The following is a 10,857-nucleotide window of genomic DNA, read 5'->3' on the forward strand; positions in this document are numbered from 1 at the left end:
GCAGTTCGAAGTTCGAAGAATGATAGAGACAGTGAATGCCTTGATACTTCTTGATACTTCATTTGATTATTTTGCCCGTCCACAGTCTAAGGATTTTGATTTATTTTTTAAGCATAACCCAATTCAAACAACTGAAAGAGCCAAAGAGTTTAGCAGTCTGGTGGACACATGAATTGGGTGGTGGTGACTGCAGCAACAGAGGTGGCCTGGGGTGGAGTCAAATTCCTGGCCTGATTTACTGTCCCAGTCCGCCACTGATTTCAGACACATGTCCACCTCAGGTGAGGCTTTGGAGTCAGTTTCAACTTTTCTTGTCTCTGCTGCATGAGCGCTCTGATCTCGTTCTCTTATTTTTGTGATGATCCCAGAATGCAGGACAGGGGGAAAAGGGCACATCTGTCCATGGTTGTGGACCAACAGGATGAATTCCTGCAAAGATTCCTTTGTAGTTGACAAATTGCTTGTCTCTCCTTTCCTGTCACCCAAAGAAGATGGTTAAACAGAACATCATTGACCATTGGTGTGGACGCTAATGTATATATCATTATAGTTATCTTTATAGTAATCATTCATGGTGTCAACAGGTCTTTATTCAGTATTTTTGTCTTTCTAAAATGAACAAAAGGAACAATCTTAAATCAAGATATATTTACAGTACTTGAGAACCAAAATTACTTAAGATACCAAGTCTTGTTTTCTGAAAAAAGTCAAAAATCAAAATCTTAATCAAAATTAAGCAGGTTTATGCTTGAAACAACAACTATATATATATAAAATAATAAGAAAATGTTTTATTTTGTTTAATTTTTTGAATGTTTAACAATACAAAATATGTTGAAATTAGATATGAAGAGAGGTTAAGATATCTATACAAAAGATATATCAAGAGTAAATTATGTCTGAATTTTCATTTGGTCTGTAAATGCCTTTAAGGAGGGAATCTATGGTTCCCCTAAGCCTTGATACAAACTCTTTAAACATAGCTGCAAAACATAAAGCAAATTTCATTGTCAGTTAGACCACATTTTATCTGCAATGCTTCACACACCACCAAAAAAACCTGGCTGTCAGCCAAACCTAAATATGTTTAGAACCCCATAAACCACAAGTTCATCTTTGCTTTCCTGCCTATACTTTCTTTTAAGCCCACTCATAATTCCTGTCTTTTCCCTGTATGATTTGGAACTGGATCAGAACAACTGGAAAAAATTTTAGTCTCATCTTCGAAGCCAGAATCAATAAGTGCAGATGTTATTCAACAGGAATTCTAGAGTGCACATCCAACGAACTGTCATCTTGTGGGTGTAAGGGTAACTGTATCTCTCTGCAGAACAGGATGACTATATTATTCCTCTTCAGCAGATGCTGAGCGAGCTCTGAATGAAGAGAGAAGCCTAGTTTTTCTTTGACCTCACCCCAGCTCTGCAGACACGAGCCCAGACGTACACGAGACTTACTACTGTGGGCAGAGTGTCTTTAGAGGATGACATCACACTGACAGGTGCCACTCAAACGACACTGAAGATGGAGATAGAAACAAGACTTACAAACACTTGAAGATGATGAGAGGTTTGATTGTTCATTGCTGTAGCATAAATGTGATTTAAATCATCAGAAATATGAATAAACTGTTGAAAAAATGGCAATCATTGGTTTCTAAAATATCATATTTGCAATAATAATGGTTCTAATTAAAAGTACAGCTCAATTGAATAAAAAGAAGCTCACATATTAATTTATTAATATGAATTCATTATGACTATTGTAAAGTCTTAATTTGTGGTAAATTTACAGCCCTGTTAATAATTTAGATTTTTTTTCTATAATTTTGTTTTTATTTTATTTTTCATAGAAAATGAATGGAATATAAAACAGTTAATATAAATGTAGTCGATACTGAAGTGAGGTTGAAAGATCAATATTTCCTGAACCAATAGTGTTTTGTTGAAAATGAAATAAAAACATTTTTAAAACATTTTAAAAGATTCAGGCTATAATTTGTTCTCTGTTCATTGAAAGAGCCACCGACAGTTGGCCACACTAGGCCTTTTTTTTAATTATATGCATAATATGTCTAAAACTAAAAAAAAAAGAAAAATAAGCTACTTACGGGAAACCACTGACAGTGTTTGCGGAGCCCACTAGTTCAAACTGTTGCCCTTTTAAGGAAGACCCGCTCAGTCAATCAACTCAGTCTAGCCTCCCAGAAGCCTTCGCGGCACAGCTAGGGTTTATGGGAAACGTAGTCCTAAAACAAACATCTGCGCGTTATCATTTTATATCATCATCAGGCAAGTGTTTTTAGCCTTAAAAGACTCTAGAAAGTATAACTGCGCAGACAAAATAACAGAATGTATTAATATGCATATTTTTGTTTACATTTCTTAAGCAAAACATCTTAAATATATGACTATATGTGTCATGATTTTAAAACACTATTTACAAATTTCCCATAATATTTTTTATCATATTGGTAAAAACATTTTCAATAATGTGCTGACACATAGACTAAATACACTTGGTTTTGTAAACAATTATTTATTACTACTACAATAATTAATAGCAATAAAATTAAAGTATTTTATTAAATGGGTACAGAAGCTCATCTGATTTCTATAATAGAGCCCACACAGCCACTCAAAATATTCAAAGTGCCGTTAGCAAACAGTAGCAAAATGCAACAGGTTGAAAGACTGCATAGAATGCAAAGGAGTGATACACTGAGAATACAAAAAGGAAGCAACATCAGTTTCACATGTGAGATTGGGCTCAACCCACACAGCTGCATGTATCATCAGATCACCCTACCACACATGCTCACTAGAAACACACAACACACACTGCTTACCTCTCATCTCACACCCCAGACCACCATGGATGAACTTGGTGAGTTGTTCAACCTTTTATATGTCATTCTAACACTAAAGACTTAAACCGTGTAGAATCTCTAAAGATGTAACAGATTTATAATCCAAAGACTGTGATGATTTTCTATTCTACGTTTAATGTATATTATTTATACTACGATTCTCTGGTAGTCTCATTTAGACTGTGACCTATAAATGCAAGCAGGTATTTGTGGTATGATAATTTTTTTCTGGGACATCTTCATTGGTTTCCTCAAATTACATTTAAACATGCATTGGTGTGTCACGCATTTCAGTGTGACCATGTGCATTTTTATAAGTGACAATCTGTGATATTTTAGAAAATAGAGCATGAAGCATTTAAAAAACAACAACCAGACAGCAGCATCAGTGTAGAATCCCTGAATCCCAGGCCATTCTAAAAGAATGTCATCCAAAATAAAAAAAGAAGATGAAGAAGGAGAAGAAGAAGAGGAAGAAATATATAAATATTGGCATATTCTTTACTGGTATTCTAAGTTTTTATTTTTCTTCCCTGTGAGAAGGAATGACTCCTGTCACTCTTAGAAATGAATTGACATGCTTGTGAATTAATTTTTTTTTTTGTGAAGGAAAACTCCCAGTTTACTTGGTATTTTGAAAGAAGTGAGTCAGATCACCCATTTCTATATTAAGTGACTTATCTATGTCAGCAAAAAGGGAGCAGCAAAAGAGTGGCAAAGGTTTCAAATTAATTTGTTTGTTATTTACTGTTCTGCTTCCGTTGTGATGAGAGCAACGTGCCTTTTCACTTCCTCAGGAAATAATGCACAGTGGCTTTACCTTTAGTTCAATCATAACCATGCTTACTTTTTTTTCTTTTTTTGTCAGTGTATGTGTCAAAGTTTGTGTGTTCAGTGTCACTCATTTCAGTGAAGGTGTTTCACATGTGTGAATACAATATTGCAGACATGCTTTTGGAGGAGTTGGCTCAGAGCTCCACCCAGACTTCAAATGTTCCTGCACCCATTCCACCCAAAACTCTCCAACTGGGAGCCTTGGTTAAAAGTAACAACACAACACAGCTTGAACAAGTAATTACATTTCATTTTCAAATTGAATTTAAACAAGAATTTGAAAAAAGTTTCATAAACTGTTTGGGGTTGGTGATATTTGTCTCTTATGCGTATATTATTACAATTTTATATAACCGTTTTCTATTTTAATATATTTTGAAGTGTAAGTTATTCTGAATCTTCAGCATCATTACTCAAGTCTTGAGTTTCACATGATCCTTTAGAAATCACTCAAATATGCTGATTTGGTCACTAAACAATTCTTACTATTATCAATGTTGAAAACAGGTGTTCCATTGTTGTGGAAACCGTGATACATTTTTCAGTATTCTTTACAGAATATAAAGTTCATTCATATGGTATGAATAAAAAAATTGTTTAACATTATTTTTGCTTTCATTTTGGACAAATTCATCCTTGCAGAATAAAAGTATGAATTTCTTGAAAAAAATAAAACCTTACTGTCCCCAAACTTTGAACTATTTAAATGTCTACAATATTTAGGCCCAAACGGAGCCATTCTAAGGTCTTTTTCCTGCCGTTACAGACTGAATCTTCTGGATTTGTTGGTGGTCCAGGAAATAAATATAATCCCTACAGGTACGTACGTATATCCACCTCTTTCCAAAATTTGTAGAAGAAAAATCCGATGATGTATAATATTTATAAAGTATTGTTAAAAAACGTTTTGGCATACATGGCATCCTCTGAGATCCAGCTGTTCAATAAGAGGAATCTTTTTTTAGTGTGGTTCCAGTCCCTGTGGAAGCAGGAGTGATGAGTCCCAGCACAGCTACACGGGAGCTTGACTCCATCATGAATGAGCTGCTAGGGCTAGGCCTGGAGGTGAGAGAAACATGAGGTGGACATCAGTTTACCAGTTCATGCATCAGCGAAGTTGAATCTCTATTGCACATTATGAGTATCACCTGAAGAGGGCAGTATAAGCATATTAAGGCTCCTCATTTATACCCCCCTTAAGTCATTTATTTAAAGAAAAGTCATTAAAATTTTCTAAAAATGCTTTATTTTCTAGGTTTCAGAATCAGTTCCCACATCAAACCCACCTCCATTGGCTTGCAAGTCAATAAAAGACAAAAAACCTCAGGAAACTAAAGAAAGTGATGGTGGAAGCCAAAAAGAGACTAAGAAACCACAGCATCCTCCTCTGTCAGAGAAAGTATCCAAGAATGTGGATACTATAGATGACCTGCTGGGCTCTCTCAGCACGGACATGGAGAAAATGGGGGTCCACACAGCTGCCAAAGGCCATTGTGCTTCTTGTGGCAAGTGTATAGCTGGAAAGGTACAAGCAAAATGCAAATTACTGTCAGTTTTCTGTATGAACAAATAAATGTAATCCTATATCCCAAACTGCAGATGATCACAGCTCTGGGTCAGGTGTGGCACCCAGAACACTTTGTGTGTACGGCATGCAGGGAAGAACTCAGCACTTGTGGTTTCTTTGAGAGAGATGGCAAGCCGTACTGCGAGAAAGACTACCAGAACCTCTTCTCCCCTCGCTGCGCTTACTGCAAGGGTCCTATTGCTCTGGTGACCATATGTCTCTATTTACCCTCTGAAAGCTCCTTATTAGAATTTCCCTGGGCATGTTAAGTGAAAATTAGAATTACAAGTTTAAAACAAAAATATAGTTTTTATTGAATATATACATATATATATTTATTTTTTTCACTGCTGTACAGGTATATGACTTATTTTTGGGTCTTAACCCACCAGTTGAGAACTACCGCTCTAGACCCATCTACTAAACTAACTACAGTAAATAGCAATACAACGCAATAAAATTACTTAAAATAAAACAAGTAAATAAATAAATATAATTTTAAACTCTTTCCTTTCACAAACAAATGAATTATTCAAGCCAATGAAGCAGGTGGTCATTTATTGTGTTTTTCACAGAACATTCTAACAGCGATGGATCAAACATGGCACCCAGAACATTTTTTCTGCACCCACTGTGGAGATCTGTTTGGACCTGATGGTGAGACAAGTGCATATTCCACATAGACTGTATAAAAAGAGAAATCACGTTTTGTACTGAATGAATCTGTCTTTTCAAGGTTTTCTGGAGAGAGATGGTAAACCATATTGCTCTAGGGATTTCTACCGACTCTTTGCACCCAAATGCTCTGGCTGTGGAGAGCCAGTGAAGGAGAACTATCTGACTGCAGCCAATGGAACCTGGCACCCTGACTGCTTTGTATGTGCGGTGAGTGAATTAGTGGCATTGAAGGCTTGAATGCAATACATCATGTGACTCACTCCTTTTAAATAAGGAATATGGAGTCAGTCAGTCTGTACCATTGTGGTGAGCTTCAAAGGTGAATTCTTCACCTGCTCAATCTGTCACTCCAGAAACATTCTTGTTCATTAAATGTTTCTGCATCTCTCCAGGACTGTCTGAAGCCTTTTACAGACGGATGCTTCCTTGAGTTGAACGGTCGGCCCCTCTGTTCCCTGCACTACCACTCTAGACAGGGCACTCTGTGTGGGACCTGTGGAGAGCCCATCTCGGGTCGCTGCATCGCTGCTATGGACCGCAAGTTTCACCCTGATCACTTTGTGTGTGCGTTCTGCCTTCGGCAGCTGAGTCAGGGTGTGTTTAAGGAGCAGGGAGGGAAGCCGTACTGTTCAGTATGTCACGAGAAACTCTTTGTGTGAAAGAAGTACTGTAAGATGATTCCAGAAGTGTAAAAATTAGTTAGGGACTTCATCTTACATCATGATATTTTTCTTCCAGATTGCATTTAAGATCATTTTTAAATATTAGTCATTTTTTTATATATTTTTTTAAGCCACACTGTGGCCCTCTGGAAGTTTGCAGAGGCCCCCTAGTTGGCCCCAGCTCCCTGATTGAGAACCAGTGTTTTAGAAAGAAAAAGGAAGAAGGAAGGAGTGATACATACACAATGTTTTCAATTTTATTTGAGAAAAAAACTTTTTAGAGAATGCAAATCAAATGCAGAAAAATGTAAATTGCACACCAAAAATATTGTTATAAATTACTATAACTATAATAACTATAGCAACTTGTTTAATGTCATTATTTAATTATATAATTTTCACATCGCATCAATAAAGCTGCTCTAATAAATGTTCATAAAATTGAAAGGATTCACTGTCTTTTATTCAAGTAGACTATGACATGAATTAAATTTTGCACTCATAACATAACAAAACAAACATACATCTCCGCAGTCCTTTGAGGAAATTCTGGGTCTTGTAAATGCTATTGATGTGTTATTTCTTTAAGGTTTCAATGACTAAGAAGACTCAAGATCCTAATTAACTTAATACCATATGTGTTTTCATAGCCCATTCATAGCCCATTCATATACTGTACTATTATGCTATTACTGATTGATTGATTTTATTTATGGATCAAACCGATACAAAAAGAAAAAAACAGTAATCCAAAAGGACAACATGCAAAAGTAAAAATACTTATTTCCAGCATGGTCCTTGGTGTTACACACAGTTAAACAATAAACAGAAAACACAATAGACAAGAAATAAAAAACAAACAAAAATAAACCCATACAATATGAGGAGGAGGGTAAAAAACATCACGGAAAAAAAACTAACTAAAACAAAATAAAAACACTGTAAAGACTCTGCAAATTATAAATAACTAATTTACCCTGTCCCATAAATGTTTTTTGACCTGTGATTTAAAAATTCCTCTTGATGATAGGAGTTTTGTAACAGTAGGCAAACTATTCCATGCCATGATACCAGTATAAAAAAAATAATTTTTAATTGCATTTGTAGCTCTAGGAACTATGCAAGAGCGGATACTGGCCCTAGTATTATAGACATGCTGCGTATGGACCATGTTTACATTAGAGCATAAATATTTGGGGGCATGACCAAACACTCCTTATATGTTTTAACAATCCCCAATATGAACACCTTCCTCAGATATATACTGATTTTGTATTAAGTTCATTAAGATGCATAAAGTTTTAAGTTGTACTAATTAGAAGTTTTATAAAGTTTGTATAAAGACTTCTAAAGCCAATTAAAAAATTGTAATTCAAACTATAGCATTTATTATAGCGTTCACCAAAATTCACCAAAAAATCATTTGATGTGTTTTGATAATCTGATTCATTGAAAATATTCTAATATATCTAAAATTGGCTCAAAATATAAAACATGTTTGATATCATCCAAATGGAAGATTTCGTAGTCTGAAGCTAAATCATCATACATGATGTACTTTTGGCAACTAGCGTCAGCTTCTCCAGATTGTAAACTGGGGCAAAAATCTGGGCAAATGTTGTGTAGTATGCCTTAAGCTATCAAATAATTTTTTCAAACAATTCATTCCAAAAAAGTTAATAAGTTTAAGTTAATGTTTTTATAAATTGATTCATTCACTCAACCTATTTTTGTTCAAAATATCATTCATTTAGGAACAAAACATCACTTGCTCTGCACAATTTTGGAAATATTTGCATTGGCAGAGCCAAATCAGACAACAAACCCCGGCAATTTTGCATATAAAACCTCTTGCTATTATTTAAAGCAATAATCATCCAGCTTGCTTCAATAATTTGAGAGAATTATTGGGAGCAATAATGTTTAGCTATTCTAAGGCCATAGGGAATGAAACAGGAGTGCTCAGCCTCATTAAAGTGGCAGAAATAAAAGGCCTGTCAATAAGTGTTGGCGTATAGCAGGAGTCAGGTGACATTTAGCTGTGTTGCTGACGGAGGATGTTGGATGAACTGGCCCGTGAATCCTATTTGGTGGGTAAATAAAGGAGAGTTGTTCTGAAACCCTAGCCTTACCTGAACCAGACCTTGACCTCTCTGTCACCCCACCAATTCACAAAGCCATGTTCTGGGTCACAAAGCACCATAAATACTGCCCAATCTGGCACCCCTGAGACCGCATTCCCATAATAAACAATAAAGCCAATAAGTGTCCAGTATGTCACTGCCGGTCAAGTCAGTGAATGGGTAAACCCACGAACAAAACCGCATTCAGTGGTCTCAGGCTCCTTATATAAAGGACTGGAAAGATGAATGTGGCTCGCTGGATGCCAAAATGATTAACTGTATGTGATACTTAATAAAACCAATGAAGTCAAATGTAACTTAATCTATGTACGGAGTAAACGTGAAATGTGGGAGTGTCAGCAAAGCAGTGTTTTATTGATTAATTTGTCATCACCAATATGGAGACATGTCGTAACATTTATTCTTATCCGATCCAGATGGCTGCCAATGTAAAGTTAGATGTCAGAGAAACCACAGAAATACTGAATTTAGAAATATGCAAGGCAGCGACATACTGCAATAATTAAAAAAAGCCAAACATTCATTTTTAATCATTTTTTTAAATCATTTTTAACTTGAATTCATTAGAAAATTCGCCAGAAATAATTCCATGTCTTCTCTAGTGATAGTTTCTAGAACAATTTAAAAGAGTCTGACATAATACATAAATAAATAACAGTAAAATTGCAACTGATAGGAAATTGTCTGTTATGTTTGTTTATACATTTTTGTAATATGTAAAAAGAGCTTTGACATTTTGTTATATGGGGGGAAAAATTTTAAAATTTTAAAAAGTTGTAGACACAATAATTGAAATTAAACCAAATGCTGTTTTTAGTCTTTTTTATTTTATTTTAATACATATATATACTCAAAACTATCTGTATAAAAAACCTAATATAAAATAACATGACGACATAATATATAAATAAAACAATGAATAATGAAAAATTACATATATTTTCTCCTCATGCAAAAATGTGGTGAGAATTATTGACCCCTGACAAAATCTGTGACCCGTAAAATAATTAGTTTGTTTCCATTTCCATGGCAAATACTTAAGTACCGTCTCCAAAAATATCATGAATAATACTTAATATTTAATGACGTTTTTAGCTAAAAGGTTAAAGCTAAGCTTTACAGTGCACAAAGTTTAAGTCACTTGTCTGTGTAAGAAACTGCCCTCTAAAGAGTGGTTTTTAAATGAAGATAAGAAGTGACAACTTCAACACCCCCTAATTGCTTCCTGGTGACACAGAGTCCATATATTAATTAGACAAGCTCATTCAAAACTGGAGGAAAAGGGCTGCATTCCCTCTGCCGTTACCTGTATTTGGTTTGGCCCACAGCCAACCTAGTGCAGGTATCACATCAGATTAATGACTAGCTTCTCTGTACAGAGGACTTCCTGTAGTGCTTAGCTGAGGCCCCCTATGCCAGGCAACTTTTTTCTCTCTCTTTATCATTAGATCTGTGGTTTCACGCTCTCTTTCCTTCAGCTTCTGAGTTGTGGCCTCTAATTCCTTCGCTGAAGTAAGGACTCATGGTTTAAATGAGAATGCAGATAGTTGCATACTCTTGTTTTGCGTCTGTAATTTCAGCTCATGAGTGACACCAGCTGGTAATGAGAAATAATGACTGTTCCTCTTCAGGAACTCGAGCTGCGTCGAAAGTGCTTTGGGGAACGCGTCCAGCGTACGCGACTCTGAATATCATGTGAAATCAGTCGAATGGAAGGGCGTGACGTCACCGACGTGGTGACGTAAGCGACCAGGAAGCTATAAAAGCACGTGCCACGCAGCTGGCGTCAGCTTCGCGTCTTTCAGCAAGCGCTCTGTGTGTGAATGTCATATGTCCGTCTTGTGAGTCTTATTTACTGTTGTCTGTCCAGTTAAAAGAGCTCCTAGACATGCTAAAAAGCAAGGCGAAAGTTAAGCACTCTGATGGCGATTCCAAGTCGCGTTATAGGCTGTGTGTTCCTCCCTGCCCGAGATATATAACGGGTGGGGATACACACAACCGGTGCGTGGTTTGCCTGGGTTCGAAGCACGCTGAGTCGGCTCTCGAGGGGGCCGACTGCCCGCACTGCGAGCGAATGTTGGTGCGGCTGCTTCGTTCCCGGAG

The 10,857-nt window shown here is 36.2% G+C and overlaps 1 protein-coding gene across 1 annotated transcript; it reads left to right on the forward strand.

The window, feature by feature from the left end:
* The first annotated feature begins 2,758 nt into the window (after nt 1–2,758).
* LOC132115211 (leupaxin-like) lies at nt 2,759–6,674 on the forward strand. Its single transcript, XM_059523602.1, has 9 exons — nt 2,759–2,886; nt 3,816–3,940; nt 4,470–4,522; nt 4,669–4,768; nt 4,959–5,228; nt 5,303–5,476; nt 5,846–5,927; nt 6,007–6,155; nt 6,341–6,674. Exons 1-9 carry the CDS (start codon nt 2,787–2,789, stop codon nt 6,605–6,607), a joined length of 1,320 nt encoding a protein of 439 aa, XP_059379585.1. The 5' UTR covers nt 2,759–2,786; the 3' UTR covers nt 6,608–6,674.
* The last annotated feature ends 4,183 nt before the right edge of the window (nt 6,675–10,857 follow it).

The sequence above is a fragment of the Carassius carassius genome, chromosome 34 (genome assembly GCF_963082965.1).
Source record: "Carassius carassius chromosome 34, fCarCar2.1, whole genome shotgun sequence".
In the NCBI taxonomy this organism is placed as follows: Eukaryota; Metazoa; Chordata; class Actinopteri; order Cypriniformes; family Cyprinidae; genus Carassius; species Carassius carassius.